Genomic DNA, 27,551 nt, shown 5'->3' with positions numbered 1-27,551 from the left:
AAAAGAATAAAATACGTTTCAGTTTGTTTTAGCTCAGGCATCTGATGCCTTCCAGATGTTTTGGATTACAACTCCCACAGTCCTTTGCCATTGGACTTGCTGTTTCCAATTGATGGAAGTTGAAGTCCAAACATCTGGGGGGCATATGGTTGCCTTTCTGCGCCTTGCATTGGGACCTTCGGATCAATGGAAGGGTGAACATATGTACCACAAATAACAAATGTGCAGCTTCTTTTAGGAAAAAAGGGGAAAAGAAACAAGTTGGGGTTGTAGTTGAAAGCAGCCTCTGTCCCCAGCAAGACTGACCTGTTTGCATGACCATGGCTTAGATTCCGGGAGCAGAAGTCCACTCATCTAGATGGGCCTCTGCTGGGAAAGGCTGGTTAAAAACTTAGTTGCTTTGGGCTGCTAATTTCTTTTGGGACCTTCATTCTAAACTCGGCTTGTTTATGTACGTATTGATTGACCTGTTTTAATATATCAAGTGCCCTTAATCCAAAAGACAGGCTATTTCATTATGTAGCATAATAAAAAGAGAATTAGAATACTGTATGAAAAATAAAAGGACCAGATTAAAAGAAAAACTATTCATCCATCGAACAATAATCAAATGACTCAGACAATTCAGTAAAACATTGAATATTTAAAATGCCTGGGCAAAAAAAGGAGAAAGGACTCTGACCCAGAAAAGAAAATAAAGTTGTGATAACTATATTTAATAGGGAATTGTAAAGTGGTCACCACAAGAAAAGGAAGCCCTATCTTTTTTATTATTATTCCTTATTCTGAAAAGGTTAACTTTTACTTCCCAGACTAGCCTGCAGCCCCAACATTTCCTGGAGGTCTCCCATCTAAGTATTAATTAGATCCAATCCTGATCTGTTTTTTGAGCCCAGCCAAAGTTTGCCAAAGAGGAGATGCTCCTTCGGGGCCACTTAGGGACATCAGCTCCAACAGTGTAATCTACAGTGCATTTGAGATTTAGGGAAGGTACTCTGATGCTCTTTCTCTATCTTAGGGTGCTATTTTGATGGCGACAAGACGTGGAGACGAGCGGGCACGCACTGGCACCCTGTAGTCCCCCCTTTTGGGCTCATCAAATGTGCCATTTGCACCTGCAAGGTAGGAGGGAGTCATCAACCAGATGTTTCAAAAAGCCCATTGCACCCTTTTTCTTTCTGTGGCTGTGTTCCTCCAATATGCTTAACCAGCTATTGAATTAACCCATTTCCTGTGTTTGCACAGTCCACTGAATTATAAACAAATTTAACAGGCTGGAGATGTGCAACATGTTAAACTCCAGAAAAACGAACCAAATGTTGTATGTTGGGCAAGCTGCTAGCTGATCTGGTTACATGGATTTTGCAAACCTGGTCCAGATGTTCCTTGGTCTTCCTCAATGACTTCATTCTCATTGGGCAGGTAAATCTGTTGGGTTGCATTCTCTTGGCCTTCAACTAAATTCTCCATTAAGCAAACCAAAATAGATCTCAAGAGGAAGAGTTCATAGAACCATAGAGTTGGAAGAGACCATTGAGGCTCTCAAGTCCTGCCCAAAAGGAAGCATCTCTGATGGATGGTGGTCCCGCATCTGCTTGAACACATCCAATGAAGGAATGTCCACTTGATGACACTTTGGATGATCCAGGGGTTTTTGACAGAGGAGGCTGTAGTAGTGCATGTCTTGGTTATCTCATGCCTAGATTTTATAACAGGGGTTCCTGATTCCTCAGTCCATCCCTGGACCTTAGTCCAGAACAATGTTTTTTGGGTTGTTCTAGGTCTTCCACACTAGTCAGTGCAAGACTCTTCCATGGCCCCCTATCTGAGCCAAAGCCCAGTTTAAGCTACTGGTGCTTGTGTTTAGAGATGTCATGAGCCTATCTGTCTGCCCTCATTTCTCCATGCAATCCTGTTTATCCTTGATGCTCCTCTGAGAAATGCTTTGTTTCCATTCCTTGGTCCAGAGCCATGGGTGCCAGATTTTGGACCTTCAGGGATGTGACTTCGTGAGTCCTGAATCACCTCCCTTCCTCCCTTCATCTCCCTAAAAATGTACTGATCTTTCAAAGGGGTTTAAAGACCATTTTACTTGACTATTGGGTTAGCGTAGGGCCTGGTTCTTGTCTTATTTTTATCTAGCTGAGAGTTCTAGATTAACACCTGTTTTAAATTATTTGGGGGGGTATACAGGTAGTCCTTGCTTAACAACCACAATTGGGACCGGAATTTTGGTTGCTAAGCAAAGTGGTCATTAAGTGAATTGATCCAATTTGACTTTTTTTGTGGCGGCTGTTAAGCAAATAACTGTTGGGCGTTAAGTGAACCATCTGGTTGTTAAGCAAATCACGCAGTTCCCCATTGATTTTGCTTCCCAGAAGCCATCTGGGAAGGTCGAAAATGGTGATCATGTGACCACGGGATGCTGCAACGGTCATAAATGCAAACCGGTTGCCAAGCACCCAAATTATGATACGTGACCAAGGGGACGTTGCGACAGTCATAAGTGTGAGTGCCAGTCGTAAATCAGTTTTTTCAGCACTGCTGTAAGTCCAAACCATCACTAAACAAATGATTGTTAAGCGAGGGCTATCTGTATACACTCAATGCCATTCCAGAGCATTGGTTTAGATTTATTGTGTTGATTGTCTTGGTGTTAACATTTGTTTACACTGTTGTCTGTGCTAATTTGATTGGATTGATTTGCAATTATGGTTGGTTTGGTTTTCTTTTGTCTTGCACCTTGGTAAAGGCATATCATAAATAAATGTTACATTTATTTATTTCTAATATATAGATCCTGCCTCAGTCCTAACCCTCAGGGTCAGTGATATACAATTTAGAAAAGAAAGCAAAAAGTAGAACATGCAATATAACAAGGTGCCAAGAATAGAGCCTGGTTGGTGTAAAGGTGAAGGTGCTGGGCTAGAACCAGGAGACGCTGAGTTCCAGCCCTTTCTCGGTCACGAAAGCCAGCTGGATGATTTTGGGGCCAGTCCCTCTCTATCAGCTGAGCCCACCTCGCAGGGTTGTTGTTATGGGGAAAAGAGGTGGGAGCGTGGTATACGTATGTCATCTTGAGTTGACCAAAAATAAAGGAGGAATAAAAATATAATGAATACGTAAAAAAGGAAAGGTACCAAGAACAATTATGGGTAGCAGTTTGCTGAAACAAGATGGTTTTAACTTGCTCGCGAAATGCAGGCAGGATTTGGGCCATCTGTACTTCCAGGGGAAGGGAAGATGGGGATGAGGATGGTGAGGATGTCCACCACCCTCACTAAATAATTCACTCAGTCTTCTCTTAGGGTTAGGATGTGGGTTTTTCCTCTTAGCATGGAATTGGAATTTGTCTTCCTGTAACTAAAATCCATTATTCAGTGTCCTCCACTCTGAAATGGGAGAAGGTGGTCTTGGCCTTTGTGGGACCTCTCTTGGCCTTAATTCACCCTACCCCACAGCCTTGTCTTCTCAGGGCTCAAGGTGTCCTTCTCCTTCAGTTGGTCTCCACAGCATGTCATTTCTAGTCTGCTGATCACTGCCCTTCACTGAACCTCTTCCGGTTTGTCCAAATCCTTCTGCAAATGTGGTGCTCAAGAACTGGACCCAGCACGCAAGGGCGGGGGGCAGGGTCTAAGCAAAGCAGGACAAAACATAACTAACACTTCCTATGATTTGGAAGTTCTAGACTGCTTTTCTCACTCCCATGCTGTATTTCTGTCTTTAGAACCATGTTTCTCAACCTCGGCAACTTTAAGAGATGTGGACTTCAACTCCCAGAATTCTCCGAGGTTGAGAAACAGTGCTTTAGAATATATCTGTTTGAACCATCATTACTGTTCAGGCCACACATGAATTTTATCATTCTGGAGAAATTTGGCCTAAACTGCACGTTGGGTTTGTCCAATAACTGCTAAGCAAAAAGATGCTTCTTTCCTTGCCCTCTCCCAGAACTGGGACCCCTCTAGTATAATTTGTCAAGTGTACATCTGCATCTTGGGTAGAGTTGCCTACCTCGAATCCCATTGGCTTTGGTGGGAAACGTGGGCTAAGATTTCTAGTCCCCAGTTTAAAAAGCAAGATCAGCGTTCCTATTTATTTATTTATCGTTCAAATTTCTATCACCGCCCATCTCCCCCCAAAAAAGGGGGACTCTCTGGGGGAGGAGCGATGTGCTTTTCCTAGCCTTGTTGAGTCCAAATGCTTTGGACAACAGTTCCCAGTTGATCTGATGGAGGATGGTGGGATTTGCAATCCACTGGGTCCCAGGAACTGGAAATTTGCTGTCTGCATATATGATGCTCTGATTCTTTATGTGCTAAGATTTCCCATCTGTATTTGCCCAGGGAGCCACAGGAGAAGTTCACTGTGAGAAGGTGCAGTGCCCCCACCTGGCCTGCAGCAACCCCATCCGGGTCAGCCCATCCGACTGCTGCAAGCAATGCCCAGGTGAGCTAAGCATGTCAAAAATGCCTTTCTGCGCTTGCCAGACAGCCCGGCCATGTCCCCGCAGCAGGCTGGAACAGGGGCTACCAGTTCGCCTTGTAATGTCCCAGCAGAGTTAAGATGAGAAGACTATTCCCTCACCGTCGGCCCCCACCTCTTCAAAACGCTTCTGATTGTTTGTAAGCACGGGGCTCCTCCCAAAATCCCCACACTGTAACAAATACACACCTATCTTTCAGTCTGTTCCCTTTGAGGGTGAGCAAAAGACGTTGCATAATGGGCCAAAGAGGTTAAAAGCAGAAGATGTGTAGGATAAGTCTCCTTTTTTCACCTCGTTTAGCCCCCTTCACCCACTTCTAAAGCAAACGTTTATTTCCATCAAGCTTACTCTGCATTTGCTTTGCTGTTTTTAATCTTAACCTTGTTCTCGGTGACTATGTCCTTTGCACCTGTCTTTTTCTTTATACGCACATTATATACACAACATCTTTCTCTCGTTCTCAGTTTTTGCAGCAGTTCTTCTCTATGCTGTTTTTTTCCTCACCTGAAACATATGTCATTTCATCCTTCTGCCAAGCATGAACAGACTTATAACTGAACCATGTCTTTGAAACAAACTGAATTTTTTCTAAGGAGGTAACTCACCAATCAGCATTCAATTTCATTCATTCTTGGGACTCCAGATGGCGTAATCGTTATTTTCTATACAGGTAGTTCCTCACTTAATGACCACGATTGGGACCAGAATTTCAGTTGCTAAGCAAACAGTCATTAAGCGAATCCCACCCAATTTTACAACCTTTTTTGTGGTGGCCATTAAGCAAATCACCGCAGACCACATGTTCGTTAAGCAAATCACACAGTTCCCCATTGATTTTGCTTGCCAGAAGCTGGCCAGGAAGGTCAAAACTGACGATCACGTGACCTTGGGATGCTGCAGTGGTCATAAATGTGAACTGGTTGCCAAGCACCCAAATTGTGATCACATGACTGCAGGGACACTGCAAAGGTCATAAGTGTGAGAACTGGTCGTAAGTCATTTTTTTCAATACCGTTGTAAGTCCAAACCATCACTAAATGAGTGTTTGTTAAGTGAGGACTACCTGGATTCTCATACTACCATCCATCTACTCAGAATGTTGGACTGTTTCTCCCTAAATCATTCCTGTTTCTTTCATTATAATTCTTTCATCCAATTAACACCACCCTGCACATTCCTACGTTCATACACATCCTCAACCATCTAGGTGATGCCAGTTCATACTTTTGACGTATATTTTAACCATTCTGTTCATAACATTGCCTTGCTTCTGTACGTGCATTCACAACTACACCACAAAGTCAGATCATTTCTGTTCAGAGTATTTCCTTCTCCTTTCTCTGAGTTTCACAGACACACGATGGAGTTGTGTTTCTTCCTTTCATTTGATTGGTTAATTCATACTCTTTACCATTTGTTCCTCTTACATTCCAAGTTGTGGTCTTCCATATATCATAGTGGTCAACCTGTGGGCCCATTAATCTAATCTCTGCCTCCCATCAAGAGTTCTGTATGATGCTTTTTAGTAAGAAAAAGATTACACTCAGTTATCAGCTTTTTTTGCGCCCATGAAAAATTACCTGCTAATGGAAAGGACAGTACCGGCCAGTTTCGACACATTTTGGCCCATATGCAGACGTTTAATAAAATCCATTTTACCTAAACATCCCTCGTTTTCTCTGTGCAATTCTACAATCTCCAAACCAGGGCACCACATTGCAGGCCTGCAAATCATTGCCCGCATCCCCCAATATGGCAACAAAAGCTCTATGCACTTTAAAAAGAATTAGCCTCTTGGGGAGGAAGTTTCCCTAGGATTCTCCCTGACATGCTAGCTTCTCATATCCAAGGAATTTTGATGGAAGAGCCCACAGTGGTGTGAGTTTCATCTTACAGTCTTAGGAGATTCAGACTTGCCATCCCACAAAGTACTGAGCTGTTGGCTCTGAATCTTTAAATCAGGCTCAGAGTGTTAATTTCCAATCAAAGGGAAGAGAAATGAGCCAGTGTTGGAATCTGGGATTAACACCTTCCCTTCCTCCCCCTCATCCCCAATATTGTCAGCTATGCCTGGTGGGTCATGAGGCCGGTCTTTGGGGCAGTGAGAAGCTTCTGACCACATTTCTTTTCTTCTGCTCTTTCCACGTTCTTCATATTCCACCTTTTCTCCACAGCCTCGGAGAGAGGTTCCTCCATGCTTTCCGACATGATGCAGGCTGATGGCCCCCGAGCCTGCAAGTTTGGGCGGCAGTGGTACATGCACAATGAGAGTTGGCACCCCACGGTTCCCCCCTTTGGGGAGATGAAGTGCATCACCTGCTGGTGCCTGGTGAGTAGGGAGGCATCACTGAGAGGAGGAGACATAAGTTGGAAATTCCGGAGCAAAGTTCAGTGGGAAGCTTGGAGGCTTGGCTGTCGTTCCAATGCCTCTCTCTCAGGAGATGCCCGTACCCCAGTGGATTCAAGAAACCTGCCTGTATGGTCTGAAAGCTGGGCCATACAGTTGTCGTCTGGAAGTCCTCGTGTGGTCAGGCTAGTGCAAGAATCTGGAGTTTTGGGACAGAAGCCAAGTCTGGAAAAAAGCAATCAAATAGAATTGCTAGTCATGGTCTTCCATACCTCATGGTGGTCAACCTGTGGCCTATTAATATAATCTCTGCCTCCCATCAAGGGTTCTATACGATGCTTTTAGTAAGAAAAAAGGTTAAACTAGGTTATCCTTCCCAACCCAAGGGCCCCAACCAGGCGTGTTGTTCAGTCCTGTAATCCCAGGCCACGAAACAGGCTGAGTATTGCAGGCGTCAAAGTCAAGCAGTACTACATCACACCAAGCTTTGAAGGTGGGCAAAGAAAAGGTAAGGACCAGAGGCAGCTGATTTGCCAGAATCCAGCTAGAGCAGTGTTTCTCAACCTTGGCAGCTTTACGATGTGTCGACTTCAACTCCCAGAATTCCCCAACCCACATGGCTGGCTGGGGAATTCTGGGAGTTGAAGTCCACACATCGTAAAGCTGCCAAAGTTAAGAAACACTGAGCTAGAGGATTGCTATTGAATCCAACAGATAAGGGGTAAGGAGGAGGTTGGCTGTAGACGGTAAGAAAGATGACCATGACGGAGATATGCAGGAACCTTTACCTAGACAAAAGGGCACTGAAGCATTTTTTAAGTACTGCACTACAAGATAACATTCAGAAGCAGTTCAGACAGACACCTCCCTAATTCACTGAAGCAGAAGGGGAGGAGGTGCAGCACAAGCAGACTTTCAAGGTTCTGTTATTACAGCCAATCTCAATAAAATAGTTTTAGCCTTCCTGTGGAGTTGATGGCCTGGCCTGGTCCATCTGGTGAGGCTGAAATGGGCTGAATTCACACAGCAGTTAGCCTGGTTACTGTATTAACCCATTCTCTGGGCTCACACAATATACCAGAACATAAACTAAGAGAACGGGCTCGGTTCCAGGAATTTGCTAAGCCCTACAAGAACAAGCAGGGTTTACACTAAACAAGCTGAGGATGTTGTGTTAATGTAGCAGCTCCTTCTTGTCCTGATTTTAAGTGTGCTTCTTCCATGTTGCTCCCTGGTGTGCTTGTTCAAGCAGAGGAACTAAGTCTGGAGGAAGTGTTCCATAGAACCAGCCAGACCCCCAGGTCATTGGCCCACCTTGGTAGATGAGCTACGAAATCTTACTGGCAGGTGCAGAGACACACTGCAGCACAGGAAAGAGGAAGCTGGGAACACCTTGGCTGTCCCAGTGGCTGGCTCTGCTGGTATAGCTCAAGAGGTGCATTTTTCTGGTGTTTCATCTCTTGTGCTGCCAAAGTGACCTGCATTTAGGGTTGTGCAACGCACATGCTGGCCTAGCTCCCCTTTTACTGAAAGAAGAGGGGCAAGCTGTCAGCCATGTAAAAACTCTCAAGTCAAGCTCGACTTCCTGGACTTGTCCTGGGTTGAAAGCAACCCTAGAGCATCCTTCCACCTGATGGCCCCCACATGTCTTGAATCACAGCTCTCAGAATTCCCCAGCAGCAGTGGCCATGGCGGCTAGGGCAGGTCTCTTCCCAGTGGCCATGGGGGAGTTACCTGATTAGAGAAGGTAGCTAACATAAGGCAAAGATTCTCAATGTGAAATTATATAAGGGACAACATGAAGGCTTGCTTTCAGCAGTTCTTTAGAGGAGAAGCTGCCCATTTCAGACAACAACCTGAAAATGATCAGCAGGAGGATAGGCTGAGATATGACATTCAATTTAAATGTAAGTTTGGGGATCCCCTGCTTTCCTGCTCCCCATAAATCTTGGCCATGAGCCATTGCCAGCCATAATCTTGTGTGGTTGGCTGTGGATGATATCCAGAAAAGACAAGGGTGGGGAGAGCCAGGAGACTGGACTGGACGAGGGCATTTTCATGTCACAGGCCTTTAGGAGAAAGCTAGAACATCTCTGGAGAACATCAGCTGGGGATAGACCTCCACCAAGAGGATGGGAAGGGCAAGGGGTGGGATTCTAGTCCTGCAGAAATCAGTTGCCACTTGATTTGTAATGATTCCCTATCAGTGAGTTAGGGGTCTTCTGTAATCATATCTCTCTTCCAACAAGCTTTATTTATTTATTTATTTATTTCAGTCCGGGGAAGCACATTGTCAGCGCCAAGAATGTTCTCCAACCTCTTGTACCAGGGAAGGGAAAATGGGAGACAGCTGTTGCTCCGAATGCCAAGGTGAGTGTGGGCACTTAGTGCAAGGTTGTGGCCAAGCTCTCGGGCACTCCTGCCACAAAGTGAGCCCCCGCCCCCAGTCCCCTGGAGACAAGCCCATCAGCTTTCATGGGGTGTGTCTGCCTTATTGAGCTAGAACCACCCAAACAGGTTTCCTTGGGAAAAGCTCAGTGATGGCTTATGGAGATCCACCATGTAATCAAGTTAAGCAAGTTCACACAACATACTTAACCTGATTACTGAATTAATCCATTTTTCTGAGTTCCCACAATATATTGAACCATGAACTAGGCTGGGCTTGCACAAATGCTAAGCCACAAAAAAGCCGACCTAATGTAGCGTAGTATGTTGTGACACACAGGCCTTTAACTGATGTGGTTTAACTATTGGCTAGACTGGCATAACACACTGAGCTCTGAAGTCAAACTAAAAAAAATACTTGCTGTGTTCCCATAACAGTCAGTTAATTGGTTTGGGTGTTTCCATGGTGCAACAAAGTGGATGGAATTAGTTTTACCCAGTGAGTTGACTGGAGCTCTTTGAAATTAAGTTTAGCTTCTTGAAGGCTGTTAACTGGATCATGCAACATCCTTTTGGTGAGTTCTCACAATACCCTAAACCCCACCCACCCCAACTGACCCAGTTGTGGGAACAGGGCTGATATATTCCAATTTCAGCAAAACATGGTTTTATGGTTTCTTCAGACACGCAGGTACAAGATAGGCAGTACCGCTGAGAAGGATCTGTGTGCGGTGTAGATCAGGGTTCCTCAACCTTGGCAACTCTAAGCTGTGCGGACTTCAACTCCCAGCATTCCCCAGCCAGTGATGCCTTACCAGCAAAGCTGGCTGGGGAATTCTGGGAGTTGAAGTCCACACAGCTTAGAGTTGTCAAGGTTGAGGAACCCTGTTGTAGATCACAGATTAAGCATGATCCAGCAATGTGCTGCAACAGCCAAAAGAGCCAAGGTAGCCTTCAGCTGCATCAACAGAGGTAGATTGTCACAATCATGGAAATGATAATTCTGCCCTATGCTGCCTTAGCCAGACTGCACTGAGAATACTGTGTCCAGTTCTGGTTGCTACAGTACAAAAACGATGCTAAGGAAAGAATGCAGAGAAGAGCAACCAAGATGGTGAGGGACTTGGAAGCTAAATCATATGAAGAATGATAAAAAGAACCAGGTATATTTAGCCTAAAGAAGAGAAGGCTAAGGGGAGACATGATAGCAGCCTTCCAATACTTGAAGGGCTGCTCCAGGGAAGAGGATATGGATAGATTCCCCATAGCTAGGACAAGAACCAATGGGTAGAAGCTTAACCAGGGAGGTCCAAACTTGAAATAAAAAGGAATTTTCTGATTGTGAGAGCTATTAAGCAGTGAAAGAACCTATCTCTTAGAGTCATGGGTGCTCCATCACTGGTGGCTTTCAAGTGAAGGTTGGCATAAGAATTCCTGCCCTGGACAAAGGTTTGAACTAGAAGATCTTCAAGTTCCTTCCAACCCTGTGATTATATGTTGAGTAGACTTCAACCTACAAAATTCTCTACAATTGCCTTACTAGCTTGAGAAAGGGTACCTTAAATTACAGGAAGAGAGATTCTGGTTAAAGCTGAGGAAAATTTTTCCTAACTATAAGAGCAGTTTGACAGTGAAGCCAGTGGTGGGCTCTCTTCCACTGGAATTGTTTGAGCAAAGGCTGAACAGCCAACTGCTAGGAACGGTTTAAGGTGGATTCCTGCAGGTCAGGGAATTTGATTTAGTAGCCCCAGCAACCTCTTCTGATTTGGTGATTTCTAGAAGCCATACCATTAAGAGGCCTTCAAAAGGCAGTACCTGCCCCTTGAAACACAATCCCACCCCCTCCAGGTTCATCTGACTCCCACCTTCCCTGGGTTTAAAAAAAAAAACCCTGAAAACTTGGCTCTTCCACCAAGCCTTAGGTAGAGAGAGTGGCAGGTCGTTGTATCTTCTTTGGTTATGTTTTAGAGTCTTCCATTATTTCATTAGTATTTTTATTGTACACCACCCTGAGCTATTATAGAGTTGGGTGGCCGTATACTGTACATTACATTAAAAAATTGAGTAGGTAGGGAAGTCCAGCTAAATAGAATGCAACAAGACGGAGCCCTTTTCTTCTGCTCAAGTCTGAGCACACCTGCCCTTCCAACTCTTTTTTTTCCCTATTGACCTTTGCTGTTCCCCCTTTGTGTCCTGCAGCACCAGAGACCCTTCTAGAAGAAGCTCAAGGAACCCTTGAAGAGGAGACCAAGCGCTCCTGGGGACATTAACTGGCCAGCCAGAGCCCAGAAATGTGGGTGCCCCAAAGATACTGCAGAGTTGCTGAAGGCAGACAGCTTGGAGTGGGATCTTTCCGGGACCTCCTTAAACCTGCCCAGGTTTTGATGGTGCTGTCAAAGCAACAGGAGGGCCTTCAGATCTTCCTGCAGAAGAAGCATCTATCCATTCTCCTGAGCACCTCTCCTTCTCCTCTACGTGTGGGGAGCCACATGGCTCACTCAGATCTTTTGCACCTGCTTCTGAGAGAAGAAATGGCATTTATGGGTTCCTTGGGGAACTAGGAGTTGATACCAAGTTCCTGGGATGCGCCTGAAACCCGTTGGAGTTTTAATCAGAGCAGTAAAGCCCATTCTGTGGTGGAATCTTGGTCCTGCCCAACTCGTGGGGGCCCCTTCCATATTCCCATGAACTCAACACATTGATGCCCAGGTCTTAATTTCACACATTTTGGATTTGTGACCTCTTTAAGAGAAACCATGTTGCTTAAATAGTACCTAACACTATCCAAAGGAGGGGAAGGAACTCTTCCCCAACATAATGTGTATAATGTAAAATTGTCCTCCTTCACTGCATCTCAAGGCCAGGAGTGGGGTATTGTGGGGAGGGGGGGCTTTCTATTTGATTCACTTGGTTGTATAATTTATGTTGTCCATGGCCAAGGTCTTCTTTCCTGCTCAATTCAAAACTGAAGGATATTGATATTGAAGATTAAGTATTTATTTAAAAAAACCAATGGAGTAAATGTGTGTTAGGTTGAGCAAATGCTTTGGGCTTGTTGCAATTCCCCGTTTTTCCCAAGGGTCTTAATTCCATGGGTATTTCCATGGTTAAATTAAAAACCGTTTGCAATGGAATGGGCAGTGCTGGTCAAGGAGGCTGTACCCAGGATTAAAGTGTCACTCTCGCAGTGTCCATGGAGTTCAGTGGGGAGTCATCGTCTACATCTACATACAGGATGTGTAACGATTGCCTAAACCCAAATACTCAGTCTCACAAGCTCGGGCTTAAAGATAACTGATTTATTAAAGGAATAGTATGCAAATACAGAGAAAGCTGAGAATGAGCAAAAGCGCGCCAAATACAAACTTAAAAGCCTTGCTTGTGGGCAGGTCCCACCCCGTCACCCGTCAGGACGCTCCCCCTCCCAGGTGCTGAATGCCGTTAGACGCGCCTGGGAAAGTAACCTTGAACAGGAGCGCAAACCCAAACATGCATTCCAAGCCCTCAAAACAAGGGAGGGCAACAGAATGGAAAAACCCCGGGTGAAGGGATACGGAACAGAGAATGACATGTGAAACGTTACAATGTTAACCAGACATTAGAATGAGAACATGACATATTGCCCCCCCAAAAGAAATCAGGGAGCCGGTTTATAAAAGGGTTTTGTTGCACAAACCAAGGCATTCCCAGGATTACCAGAGGACCCCCTACTGGAGCTACCACAAATGGCAGCTTTTCTTGATGGGAGCCCATCTGCAAAGCAACCAGTCCCGTGGAAAGATTGACTGCTTTCCCTCCCGCCATAGTTCCATCCAATTGGGTGAAAATCATGGGTCTTGCCAAAGGGAACGTGGGCAGTTCGAGAGCTGCTACCACGTCAGGGTGCATTAGGGAACGGGAGCAACCCGAGTCTAGCATGGCCCACACTTCCACAGTTTTGGTTTTTGAGCTCAGTTTAACTTTAACAGTCAGTGTGGGGAAGTTTCCACTCACCGAATCATGGTTACGCCCGGTTTCTTCCACCTGCCCTAGGGCGCCCTTCAGGGCAGGTGGTAGGCTTTTCCCGCCGGCTGCTGGAATTGCAACTCTTCCTCCTCTTCTCCGAAGGGTAGGTCGGGGGGGTCCAGTTCTGCGAAGGCCGCCTTCAGTTTTCGCGGTGGAGCAGGAGCAGGCGTCTTTACCGTGGGTTTCGTCTGTCGTTCCTCAGGACGGCGTCTCGGGCACGACGTGGCTCGATGCCCTTCTTTCCCACATCTGAGGCACTGACCCTTGGAGAACCGTTGCTCCCTCTCCTCTTCCCAGGTTTTCGGTTTGGGGCGGCTGGCAAGTCCAGATGTGCGCGCTCCTCTAGCAAGACGTGTTTGTCTAAGCTCTTTGGTATGGGCGTAGGTTCGTAGGGCATTTTCTGCGCTTCCCGCCAACTGAATCCACCCATATAGCGTTTTGGGATCGTCTCTGCCTAGCGCCCATCGAAGGATTTCGGGTTCTAGCCCCTGCTTGAACAATTCGATGATTGTTGGCTCAGACCAGTCTTCCACTTTTCCTGCTAAAGCTTTAAACTCCAACGCATATTTAGCAACTGAGAGGGACCCTTGGTAGAGTTTGCGCAGGTCATTTTTGGCCGTTTCTTGAGCTAGGGGGTCTTCGAAATGCTCCTTGAGTGCCCACAAAAATTCATCAAAGTCCTCTAACTCAGTTGCCTCAGCTTGGCATAGTTGCACATACCAATCTGCTGCCCTTCCTCTCAGCTTGTTGGCAATGAAATTGACCTTGCCGTGTTCAGACCGAAAGTTCCGACCCCAATCTTCTATATAATGCTTGGCATTCGTAATAAAGAAGGAGAGCGTTGCGGGATCCCCATCAAACTTCACTCCAAATGGTGGGAAGGTTCTTGCCGGCTCAGCTGGCTGTGGCGGTGCCGCGAATGACAGCGTACGCCGAGCCCCCACAGGTGGTCGATCCCTAGGAGGTCTTGCCTCTCGCTCTCCCCTTTGATGGGCTGATCGAGTCTTACTTCTCCCCCGGGTCGACAGGGTGCTGTGCCTGGGGTACTGTGACGGCTCTTCCTCCCAATCCTCCGGGGTGGGCTCTGCCTCTCTGGGCTGATCCTCTCTGGGTAGATCCTTGAGGATCGTCACTATTAAATCCATTTTATCTTCCAATGCCCTCATACGGGCCGGAGTGACCGGCTCCTCCAGGGGTTGGTTGGTTATCACCACCTTCGGTGACAAGGGGACTTCGTGCTCCCAGGACAATTGGGGAGACCCCCTCCCCGTGGTTCTTTCCATAACAGATCTCTGTTCACTCCTAAGACTCTCCTGTATGGATGTCAGCAGCTCGTCCAATTGGGTATCTCGCAACTCCCGACGTGCTGCTCTTTGCGCTCTCGAGGTTAGCGCTGGCCGGCTTTTGGCCACCTCCCGCTCCTCTTCGCCTCCCTCACTTACGCGAAGTTGAGGTTCTGTCATCGCTAGCGTTCCCTCTTATCCAAGGATTGGATGGGGCCAGCGGAAAATGAAACAAATGATTCTCAGCTTTATGTAACGATTGCCTAAACCCAAATACTCAGTCTCACAAGCTCGGGCTTAAAGATAACTGATTTATTAAAGGAATAGTATGCAAATACAGAGAAAGCTGAGAATGAGCAAAAGCGCGCCAAATACAAACTTAAAAGCCTTGCTTGTGGGCAGGTCCCACCCCGTCACCCGTCAGGACGCTCCCCCTCCCAGGTGCTGAATGCCGTTAGACGCGCCTGGGAAAGTAACCTTGAACAGGAGCGCAAACCCAAACATGCATTCCAAGCCCTCAAAACAAGGGAGGGCAACAGAATGGAAAAACCCCGGGTGAAGGGATACGGAACAGAGAATGACATGTGAAACGTTACAATGTTAACCAGACATTAGAATGAGAACATGACAGGATGCAACACTCTATGCTTTTTGTAGCTCAGTGGTATCCGCTAAATCCTCCCTGCTAAACTCAAAAGGCCAGGCCAGCTCTGTGATTGGCCTGAGTAAATCTGATGCTGGAATGACACAAGAGGAACTCCAGTACATGGGTTGCAAAAATCCAGTTGAGGGCTAGATGACAGCAAAGAACTAGATTTTAAAGTATCACATTGCTGCCACCTAGTGGTCTGAGTCTTTTCTCAAGAGATGCAAGTTTCTTCTCTTGTGCAGGTGAACCCAGAGCCACAAGGTCATTGCAGTTTTCTACCCGTTTTTGTCTCTAGTTGCTTTAGTCATAGAAGCAAAAGTGTGCCGGGAAGAGCTCCTCATTAAGCACTAAGCCTGCACCAGTTTTCCATTCTGGATCAATTAGTACAAGGCCTGAGATTCATCATAAGGACCCAAGACCTTCTTTTACACTGATAACGGTAACATTTGAGTGACTTCGCCATGTTTCACTGGCTCTTCTGCATAAATTCCCAGCTCTGCTGAGTGTATCCTTCCGCTCTGCCACCCCAGCATTTCTGCCTGTGAATATTTGCAGTTCAACTGCAACTCCTGTTCCAGAACCAGAAGCAAAGAGTTGTGTTGACTTCAGCTGCACTTAGTGGCCCAGTCTAGAGAGGCAGGACTGGTCCCGTTGCACACACAAATGAGGCTCACCCAACACGGTTTAGGGGCTGAATCTTCCAGATGCATTAAATTGGGCAGCGGTAGAGAATTATTAATATAGTTCTCCATCAAACTGAAAAAAGGGGCTGGATGGCTTTAAAAATTAATCCAGCTGCCAAGTGAATCACAGTAGGTGTGGTTAGACACACTTAGCCATAACCCTATTTTCTGAGTGCACCACACACTAAACCTAACAGCATGGGTTGGGTTGGTGCAACACCCCAGGCTCAAATAAGCAGGTTGGTCGGTTGGTTTGATTACTTACTTACTTACTTACTATCCCGCCTTTATTATTTTTATACATAACTCAAGGCGGCAAACATGCCTAATATTCCTTCGTTCTCCTATTTTCCCCACAACAACAACCTTGTGAGGTGGGTTCGGCTGGGAGAGAGGGACTGGCCCAAGGTCACCCAGCCAGCTTTCGTGCCTAAGGCGGGACTAGAACTCTCACACCATGCCTGATTGGCTATTGACTATTTAGCCATGACAAGTCCACAAGGAGGCTAATCTACATTGCACCGAGTTGGGCTGAGAGAGAGTGACTGGCCCAAGGTCACCCAGCCGGCTTTCATGCCTAAGGCAGGACTAGAACTCTCAGTCTCCTGGTTTCTAGCCCATTGCCTTAACCACTAGACCAAACTGGCTCTATCTATCTATCCTAGTCCTCATCTGGGAATCAAGGTGGCTGACATGGGGATTCCTTACCACAAACCTGGGAGATAGGTTGGGCTCAGAATTACTGGCCAAAGTCACCCAGGGAGACATCATGACTGATTTTTCAACGAAGCAGGTTTGGACCTAAGATGAGAGTCTTCTGCAGGATTACCAGATGGGCTGCAAAGATCTAGACCATGTTTCTCAACCATCTCAACCAAGATGTGTGGACCAACTTCTTGTAGAAGAAGGCTACAAGTACAGAAGATGCCCCCAAATGCTGGAATACTCTAGGTCAGTGTTTCTCAACCTCAGCAACTTTAAGAGGTGTGGACTTCATGCTGGCTGGGGAATTCTGGGAGCTGAAGTCCACACCTCTTAAAGTTGCTGAGGTTGAGAAACACTGAGCTACACAACCACTAGAGGGAACAAAGTTAGGCTGGTCATCTGGAGTTTTGCAGCCCAACCCTGGTAGTTCTCATGGTCTGTTGGAAATCCCAAGGCTGTAGGCTAGACTGGGAAGTCAAAAACATCCCAGAAGAAAGAAGTCAACTATTTTAGTAATGTTGGCAAGAAATTACCTGGATGCATCCATGAAATCAGGAATCAATATATATTCTGTGAAATCAGGAATCAATCCTTCAGCTATTTAGCTGTCCATTGTTGGAAACAGCATGCAGGGGGAAAGGCAAGCCATGCGCCTGTTTGCACAACACAGCTGAAACCAGTGAAACCTCCTTACCGGTGGCTCTGGAAAGCTGCTTTGGCTCTTCTCTTTCCAGCTGTTTTTCCTGGTTCGTTGGTTATGCTGTTTAGTTTAACCCTTTGCAAGACCAGCTTTGTTTGGGGTTAATATTGCCCCCCTCGGGGTTAATTCAGTCCATTAACACCTTTTGTTGTTCCCCCAATACCCGACCTGTGGCCCATTTAAGTGTGTTGTGGGAACAGGGATCCTGGAAAGGGTTCTTCAGTTCCAGGATCAGGGTCCCACTTGTTCCAGACAGACAACATGAAAAATCTTTTCTGCAAAATGCATCACCTGTGAAGCATCTGCATGCTCTGCCAATATTAAGGGCCCCAGAAGCGTCTTGGAAACAACCGGTCCTATTAACTTTGTTGGAGCTTTTCAGAAGTAATAAGGGCTTTGGGTACAGAGAATACAAAGTCCACTATTGTCCAATTTCACAGCCAAGTCTTCCTCGCGGCCACCGTCTGTCTCACTGGCATAGTCCAGGGCCAAGAATACAGCTCCAGCCCCTTCAAATGGGTCTCTTTGGGGGATGAGCAATTTTCCAACGATGAGAAACATTCTCTGTGTTCCCACAACTTAGCAACCAATTATTCTGGCAAAAAGTCCAGCCAAGAAATGGATCAAATAAATCTTTTGGGCCACCAGATCTGGACTGCGACAGGCAGAAAGTGGGAGCTTAATTCTCTCCCAGCTTCAGCACTGGCTGAGTTCGCACGCTGTAATACATCATGGTGTTTTACTGCTTCCATTTCCATATTCTTCCTGGCTATCAGCAGGGTCCCTGAAGAGTTTTGCAATCTGTATGGCTCCCACTCAAAACCCCTGGCTGGAGAGGAAGACCTTGCCCCCTTTCCTAAAAGCAAAAAGCACAGGGGCCAAACGCAACTTCCCAAGGAATGCAATCCACAGGAGCAGAACAGGAGAAGGCCCCCTCTCCCGGTGGCCACAAACAGACCCAAGGAAGTGCAGACATTTTTCAAGGAAAATTCAGGGTTTGGGACCACAGCCCATAATACTAAAATGATGGGATCTCACAAGAGCAAGTAGAGCTACCAGATCTGTTCTGCAAAAAGGTGGGCAACCACCAGGAAGCAGCAAAAAGACATGTTTTAGGTCTTTGCAGCCATCTAGTGGCCATGTGGATTTGGGTTTTTTTCCAGCCTAGATCTGGCAACCGTGGACAAGCCACACTGCATTTCACCTTTGCACAATCTAATTTCAAAAAAAGCTCTGTGAGGAAAAGTATGGATTTTTCTCTCTTTTCTGTATGTATGACTTCCTGTTTGGTCTTTTGCTGGAGTTATTACACATTTGAATTTGTATGTATGTCCTACATACACTGTACCAGAAAGGTTGATAGCAAAGGATAGGATGCCTTTCACAAGACCTTCTAGGGCCATCAACTAGTGGTCTTCTGAATTCTTCCAGATCAGATCCAGTAGCCCCCGTCTTGTTGCCTGAAACACATATCCACTTTTTGTATGGAAACTCATGATTGTTCTGTTCCAACTCAGTAACAGCTCCAGTCACTCACCATCTTTCAACCACTGGAGGGCAGCAGATGTCAGTAAATGCCAAAGGAACAAAGCTGGCTTCAGCTGATGCTGGCAGGAGAACAAAGATAGCTTAATTATTATTCATCTTGTGGCAGTATTTAGCATTCCTAGATTTTAACTGCCGTCTGTGCCTTTACCAGTTGCCTGGGGGCCAAAAACTGGATATGAGAGATCTGTGATTGTGTCTCCCAGTATCTTTCCCTCCCATTTAACAGATGCAAGGGAATGAACACACAGTGGCATTGCTGGGGCGTAGATACCCTTTCAGCTCACCCATCCCAAATTTAGGAACAGAAGGCTGCTTCTCAATGGAAGCTTTATTCTGCAAAGGCCCATCTTTTGGCAGGGAGGCACCAGCATGAAAAGGCTGGACTTTATCAGCAAATGTTAGCTGTGTTGACACAGCATCCCCCACCCTGGTTATCACATCAATCCTTTTTTTTTTTTTTTTGCACTTGCACAATGTATTGATTTATGAACTAGCCAAAAGGCTGAATTTGCACAACTGGCCAAGCCATGAGAAAGGCTGGCTCTAGTTAATGCAAAGCAAGCAGCACTTTGCCAGCTTTAACTAACCTGGTAAGTATCTTGTGTGAATGAAAGTTAACAGGATTAATGAGGTTTCTAACCTCCTGCAAACAAAGATAGGAGGATTGTGGTACTGCCTGTGGCTCTGTTTCCGAAGTTGTACTTTGCTTATCTGCTATATTTGAAGATCCGTGAAAAGCAAAGCCGCTACTGTACCTAGGGAGAGTGGAGGGCAAAAGGAAGAGGGGCCGACCAAGGGCAAGACGGATGGATGATATTCTAGAGGTGACGGACTCGTCCCTGGGGGAGCTGGGGGTGTTGACGACCGACAGGAAGCTCTGGCGTGGGCTGGTCCATGAAGTCACCAAGAGTCGGAAGCGACTAAACGAATAAACAACAACAAACCCCATTTAATCTCTCTTCCCCACCCCCACCATGCTCCTATGTCAGCCTGCCAATGTATAGGAAGATTCTGGGCACTGAATGTCATAAACTGCCATTCAGAAATATTTATGCCACGCTAAATTGGTTAATTTATAATATGCCACAATTCACCTTGAGATTTAAAGATCTATATTGGAAAGATGAGCTCAACTTAGCAGGCAGTTTCAATGGCTGCTCTGCCTAATTGGGTGGCTACTGTTCCAGGATTAATCACCCTTATCATCAATGTGCTTTTTACCTAGCATGGTAAATTTACATAGCAAATCTCACATGATAGATGTGCCGTTTTAGGTTCACGTCAATGGGCAAGGGGAGATTGTGGAAAGGCCTCTGGTTCGTCTCAGAGAACTGGCTGAGGACACAAGATTGAAAGGTGAATGTGGACAAACAGTAAGTTTGCAAGCCAGCTTCAATCTTTAGGTCCTTGGATAGCTGGTCTCTGCCAATGCCTTAAATCAAGATAGGAACTGCCTGATTTCCAGTTGTTGGTGAACTACAACTTCTAGCAAACTCACCAAGTATCATCAAGGATGAGGAATGCTGGAAGTTGTAGTTCAACCACAGCTGGAAGGCCAATGGGTTCCACCTGTGTGTTAAGACCTTTATGGCACAAGGGTGGTGAAGCTGCCCATAGTCCTTTGGTGTGTAAAAGGCAATATTTCCTTGGCACAGGAGTCTGGGGACAAAGGTATCTGAGAGAAGCAGAAGACAGGTAGGCCAAAGGTACGTGCTTCACTTCTGCACCTTTAAGGTGGCATGCAGAAATTACCCCAGCTAAGTGCGTCCTGATAAATTGCAGGAGATGCTTCTCTTAGTAGCATTCAAGATCTCAACAATGGAGAAAAACAAGCTTTCTCAGTTTGGAGGGGTTCACAAAACACACTGATCCCATGGGCTAGCTTCACCCAGGACACTATGCCAACATGCCAACACTATGCCAACAAATAAATAATAAACAGACACGGCTAGCTCATTCATGCTTCAGTGTCACTGAAAAGTATAGATGCCATCTCAAGTTAAGGAACCACGAAGAACAATGCAGCACTATACCAGGGAACTCAGTGCTACTGTTGAACATCTAAAGGATCAAATGAAGAGACCCATGATTCAGAGGATCCACAATAGATATTCTGTGTCTTTTGAAATGTATCTCTGTCACACATGCACCTGCACATATATGGATACTTAGTTAATTGACAAGGACAATTAACAATTGACAATTGTAAGGACAGCATATGGAGACACGGAATGGTTCAAAAGTGGAAAAGGCACTCGTCAGGGTTGTATTCTATCATCTTCATCGTTCAACAGGTATGCAGAAGTGGTTATGAGAAAGGCACATCTGGAAGAATCTAATATTGGGGTAAAAATTGGCAGTAGGAACATCAACAACCTTCGTTATGCAGATGATACAACACTGCTGGTAGAAAGTAAAGAAGATCTAGAACGGCTAATCCTAATAGTCAAAGATGAAAGTGAAAAACTTGGATTGCGCCTTAACACCAAGAAAGCAAAGATAATGACAACGGCAGAGAACGTGCAAGTCAGTGTCAAGATCAAGGAAGAGGTAATTGAAGTTTAACTTCCTTGGCTCTAAAATTGATCAACAGAGTGACTGCAGCCCGGAGATTAGAAGACATTGCGCTTGGAAGAACAGCAATGACCAGTATAAATAACATCTGGAAGAATCAAGATATCAGCTTCCCAACCAAATGCAGACTAGTTAATATGATCATATTTCCAATAGCTACGTATGGTTGTGAAACTTGGACTTTGAGGAAGGCAGATAGGAGAAAGAGAGATGCATTCGAATTGTGGTGCTGGAGACGACTGCTATGCATCTCATGGACAGCGAAGATTACCAACAGGGAAGTCCTAGACAGAATCAAACCAAAAATATCCCTGAAAGCCAAGATCACCAAATAAAAACTGTCATACTTCAGTCATATTATGGGAGCTGACTCACTTGAAAAGACAATTATGCTGGGACTGGTCAGTGGTATTTATTTATTTATTCATTCATTCTTCACATTTCTATCACCACCCATCTCTACCAAAAGGGGACTGGTAAAAGAAGAAAGGGCCGTCCTAGTAGGACTCACTGGCTTGACACCATCAGAAGGGACACTGGAATGACTTTGATGGAACTAAAGGAAGCTGTAAGAGCTAGAAAGGCATGGAGAGCATCGATCCACAAAGTGACCGAGAGTCGGACACAACTGAATGGATAGACAGACAGTTAATTGACCCACCACAAATGGTGAGATCTTAAAATATGCTTCCTTATCTTGAAAGCTGTTGCCTCCAATCTTTGGGTGAAGGCAAGTTCAGACAAATGACTCAAAAATAGAAGGCTTAAGGGCTTCATTCCCGCAACCCTAGACAGGATTAGGCCAGCTGGAGGTAGAGAGAGGGAGCTTAGCTTTTTCCAACCCCATCACTGGCTGGGTTTGCACATTGTATGTAGCCACGGTATATTTCCTTTTCCATTTCCATATCCTGCTGTTCTGCCAGTCAGATGCTTACAGTGGTTAACACACTTTAAGCTCCAATAGAAGAGAATTGCCTTTAGCTCTGGGTTGAACGGTAGAGTCCTTAGTGCTCTCTGAGCTTGGTTATGTGCTTGCAGGAATTTCATTACCCAACTAGGGTAGCAAACCCCACACTTACTTGCACTGATGGTATTACCTAGTTGGGTAATGAAATGTCTGCAAGCCAACAACCAAGCTCAGAAAGCACCAAGGACTGCCCACTTTTAGCTCCCACCCAAAACCCTTGGGTGGAGAGGAAGATCTCGACCCCTTTCCCAAAAGCAAAAAGCACAGGGGCCAAACACAACTTCCCAAGGAATGCAACCCACAGGAGCAGAACAGGAGAAGGCCCCCTCCCCTGGGGGCCACAAACAGACCCAAGGAAGTGCAGACATTTTTCAAGAAGCCTCTCTTCCTGAAGTCACCCAGGAAAATTCAGGTTCAGCCCATACTGCCAAAATGAAGGTTTCTTGGCTAAGGATGGGATACATCTCACAAGAGCAGGTAGGGCTTCAAGAACTGATCTGCAAAAAGGTTTGTAACCACCAGATGGCAGCAAAGACAGATGTTCTGGGTCTCCGTGGCCATCTAGTGGCCATGTGGACTTTTTTTTTCAGCCACTCCAGCTACCCACATTGCAATTTGTCCTTACACAGATAATTTGAAAAAGCCTTCATGGGGAAATGGATTATTTTTTGTACATATGAAAGGCTCCCCACATCTCTTTCTTTATCTTTTGTTAGAATCATTATGCACATGAATTAGCATGCATGCCCTAATAAGGCTGTTAATAAATCATTGTATTGGCCTTGTGGGATAAACCAGGTAAGAGTCGCAACCAGATGAGCTAATTCTACTTTATTGTAAAACTACATTGACAGAATCTTGCAAGTCTGAAAGTACAATCCTCCCCCCCCCCCAGTCTCCTTTACAGCCCGAGAACCTAGGGAGGGTCCCTTCTGAGCCTCTTGCCCTGCCCACTATCCAGCTGTGGGCCATGCCCTCTCTTATCTGACTGTTCCCTTGGCAGTGCCTCTATGCCTGGTCTCCCAAGGTCTTTCCCACATACCGTTATCTCACCCCCCCTTCAGATTCACCCCCCCCGTCTCCTTTACAGCCCGAGAAACTAGGGAGGGTCCCTTCTGAGCCTCTTGCCCCTCCCACTATGTAGCTGTGGGCTCTGCTCTCTCTTATCTGATTGTTCCCTTGGCAGGGTCTCTTCACCCCGTCTCTCAAGGTCTTTCCCACATAGCATACACACTGTGGCCTGTAGGACTACCAGATCTGGGGTGCAAAGATCCAGATGGCCACTAGATGGCGGAAAAGAAAATTTCATTCACCCCAGATGAATGAAATCACTTCTACTGTGATCCCGACAGCTACTTACACCAGCAAGACTTGGAAGGCATCAGCAAGTATCAACAAGAGGCTTGACGTCTTCTAACAGAGATGCCTCCACCAAATCTTAAAGATCTGATATTTTGACCACATCACCAACGACGAGGTGCTCCGAAGGAGCAGCTCTTGTAAACTTCATAACTTCATCACATGTAGAAGACTCCAACTGGCTGGTCACATCTTTCGCATGGAGAACAACCGGATCCCTAAAGTGGTAATGAGTTGGACCACCACCCCTGATGTTAAACGATAATGAGGACGCCCTCGAATAATATGGCGAAGAACACTGATATAAGACCTGAAGGCATTGAAGATCACATGGAAGGATGCCAAAGCCCAAGACCAAAAGAGCTGGAGAACCCTTACTGCCCAATATGCCATGTAGCATTGACCCAGGACAAGAGAGAGAGAGAGATCTGGTAGTCCTAAACTCAGGCTGGGTGGACCTAACCACCCGCTTCCTCCCAAAGAAACAAATCCTGCCAAAGCAAGATTGCTATATGCACAACAGTGGAGAAGTTCTGAAATTCCCACAATGGAGGAATGGATTGTGAAGATGTCAGAATCAGAAGAAATGGCAAAACTGACTTGTTTGCTCAGGAACAAAAAGTGGAGTTTAAAAGACTTTTTTAAAAGACTGGAAGCCCTTTATGGACTTTTTGCTGAGAACAGAGAAAAGCGAAGTGATGGTTCATGGATCTGATGATTGGAGAAGAATTAAATATGGGGCAGAAGGGATTTTTGTAATACTGCTGAGGGAGGTTGGTTAATGAATTTGTTAATTTCTGTTACAAAGAAGGTCGGACGTCACATATTTTTGTTTCTTTAGTTAGTTTTCTTTGTCTTATCCTCTCTGTTTTTCTTTCTTGTTCTTTATACTTGTTCTTTTTCTTCTTTTTCTTTTCTTCTCTTTTACTTTTCTTCTAGATTTGTCTTTTGTTTGGGAAAAAAAACCTCAATAAAAATGATAAAATTACATTTAAAAAAGGAATAAATCCAGCAAAGACAGCCTTATCAAAAAGCATTTCTACAGACACAGCAAAGCGATGGTAGATTAACAAAACCCGACTTTCATGCCAGAAGCACATGGGACACAGATCTAATTTTATCCTCATTATTTGATTAGGTGCCGATGGCTTGCACGGGGTGGATTAGTTATTCCAATTAGCTTGGCAAGCAAAAGAGAGAGGGGGAAGCAGCCCACCCACTCCTTCCCCTCCTGTCGCTTGCAACTATGCTTAGCAGGAAGCACGGCTCATCTTTCTCCCATGAGTTACTCACAGGACTGAAACTGTCTGTGGCCTCCCAGATGTAGCTGAAGTCCACTCCCTGAAGGTTTAGCCCAGAAGGCCAATAGTGAGGAATGCCGGAAGTTGTTGTTCAGCAGCATCTGGAGCACTATATGTTCTCCATAGCTGGTGACCCTGAAGATAGTTGGTAGACTCTTTCACCTCTTACTGCATGGGTCAAAGGACATAGAGGTCTGGTATTATTATTACTTAGTTAGTTACTAGATTCCTAGGCAACCCAACTCCATCACGACTCTGGGCAGCATACAATAGAGAAGCAATACAACACAATGACATTGAATGATTAAGTGCCATCAAGTCCTTGTCAACCCCTGGTGACCACACAGACAGACCTTCTCCATGAATACAATGACTTACGAATCCCCAAAAAGGGAAGAACGTCAGGGTAAAGCCACCGTGAGGTCACGCAGGTCATGCAGCAGTCATGACTTACATAACTTGGATAATTTGCCCAATGACGTAATGATGTGTGATGTTGCTTGCCTCTTCGTTGCCTCTGGGCAAATTCTCATGACTGAAGAGAGTAGGAGGGCCTTCCTGGTGTCTGACAAAGCTTTTTGGGGTATCTCATTATACCATTTGAGGGAATAATCTGGAATAGTCCTTTTTGGACCTTGGCCATGACCCATGGGTGTCTGCAGAGGGAAGGCAAGGGGACAAAAGAGGAAATGTGCATCACAGCTTCACTATGGAAACTCTGATCCTTTTGTACTGGCATCGTGACATCACAGGCAGGTAGGGAAGGGATGGAGAGTGCCATTTTGATGAAAGCTCCATTTACTGCAGATGTCCATGCTTCACCCCAGTTGTTCATAACTCTTCATTGTTGGTTTAGAAGGAGGAGGCAATCGGGGGCCCTTGAGTTTTCAGTGACTTGTAAAAACACCAATACCAAATGTGCAATTTGCTTTGGATTGTTTTTGCAAACTCAAGTGACAAGGTCTCAATACACAGCAAGACCAGAACAGTCAGTGAGGGTCAGTTTGGTGTCATCACAGTGCAATATGCCTTGGCTTGCTTAACAAGGTACACAGAATACACTACACTTGGCAGAGTTCTCCTAATAGACCACCACATCTGGCCTACAAAAATCAAGATAACCACTAGATAGAAGTAAAGAGATCAGACAAACTATCTCTTTGCTCCCATCTAGTGGTTGTCTAGACTTTTGCAGTCCAGGAATGACTGCGTTAAAAAGTATGACAGGCATTGGCATTTTAAGCCCTTTTTACCTAGGTTGTCAGTTTTGTGATTTAGCATCAACGTCAATGGGGTCAAACCATTGAGTGATCTGTGGGTCAGATCTAAGAATTGCACCCATTTTCATGGTTTGGAGACTTCCAGCATGGACTACTTGGTTTCAGAGTACAGGGCTACTGTATCTTTAATAAATGTGCTAGGCAATCTTCAGTTAAAGGTGCAGTAGCCCCTTCATCTTTTACATCTGGCCATTCCAGCCTGGGGGGAGAAAGCTAGAGAGTGATCTTGGAGAAGCTGCTGCTATTATGTCCAACCTTACTGCTCCTGATACCCCATGCTTAACCAACTCAGGGGAAGACCTAATGCTTTTATGCAACGTGCTAACCTTGCTAGTGTTAACCTGGGTTAACTTTCTTTTGTAGCTGCTGATTGTGTTGTATGAACCCAGCCCATTAAGAATGATTAAAGTTTCATAAATTATACATTATGATTCAAGGTATTGTGTGAACCAGAGGACGGGTTGTGTCCAAACCATGGGTCAAGGGGGTTATATGAATGCAGCCATTGTTCCTTTTGGTTTATTTCCAATACTAGAGAAAGCAAAGCTGAGATAAGGATCCAAGGATGCCCCATGGCCAGGAAGAGCATAGCAATGCCAGGGGGAAAAAGCATAAGTCTGTTTCTTTAAGGCTAAGCTTGGGTTCACATGATAAGGCAAAATGTGACGTGGCTGTTTGTGGTTTTCAGTGTTGCGCAAACCCATCCTTTTCATTCCGTAAACCATGATCTACGGTTTCGGGTATTGCATGAACACAACTCATTATGCTGTCTTCCCACATTGAGCAAGCCATTTAACTATTTATTTTAAAATATTTCATATCAATTTTCTACTCAACCCAGCACCCAAAGCTTTGGCGGTGCTGACATGACATATTCAAAGCAACCAGGCAGCCACTCATGTTTTGTTAAGTTTGTGATTCACTGTTTCCTTCCAAGCCCGAAAATCGAATGAATTGTGTAAGCCTCAGTTGAGATAATGATGTGTCATGCCAAGAATCAAAATATATTGAGAGAAACAAACAAGTGCCCAGTGGTTTGATTTCCAGATGCTCACCAGTCATTAAATGCCTGGCAGCTGTGTTTTTTAAGTGAAATTTATTTTCAGTTGTCCTTACCTGTGGCTCTGTACGTGGTGGGAAACCATTCGCTTTGGCTTCTGTTGGGTCTGGTATGTTCTGTCAAGCAAAAAAGTGGGCTAGCTCAGTTACCATATTAAACATGTGGGAATGCAGGCTGTAAGCATTCCGAGCAGGAAAGTAGGTAGAGAGATAGTGT

The 27,551-nt window shown here is 45.4% G+C and overlaps 1 protein-coding gene across 2 annotated transcripts in view; it reads left to right on the top strand.

Moving 5' to 3' along the window:
* CHRD (chordin) overlaps nt 1-12,202 on the top strand; it is a 54,500-nt gene extending 42,298 nt beyond the window's left edge. For both annotated transcript variants that reach the window (XM_063306358.1, XM_063306357.1), the window contains exons 19-23: nt 1,019-1,122; nt 4,347-4,449; nt 6,661-6,815; nt 9,110-9,203; nt 11,421-12,202. In XM_063306358.1, the coding sequence (XP_063162428.1) occupies nt 1,019-1,122; nt 4,347-4,449; nt 6,661-6,815; nt 9,110-9,203; nt 11,421-11,491 (527 nt within the window). In that variant the 3' untranslated portion in view covers nt 11,492-12,202. The remainder of the gene's footprint in view (nt 1-1,018; nt 1,123-4,346; nt 4,450-6,660; nt 6,816-9,109; nt 9,204-11,420) is intronic.
* Nucleotides 12,203-27,551: the final 15,349 nt, after the last annotated feature.

Source organism: Candoia aspera, chromosome 6 (genome assembly GCF_035149785.1).
Source record: "Candoia aspera isolate rCanAsp1 chromosome 6, rCanAsp1.hap2, whole genome shotgun sequence".
Taxonomy (NCBI): Eukaryota; Metazoa; Chordata; class Lepidosauria; order Squamata; family Boidae; genus Candoia; species Candoia aspera.
The sequence above is the reverse complement of the archived record's forward strand: the minus strand, read 5'-3'. Positions and strand labels throughout refer to the sequence as shown.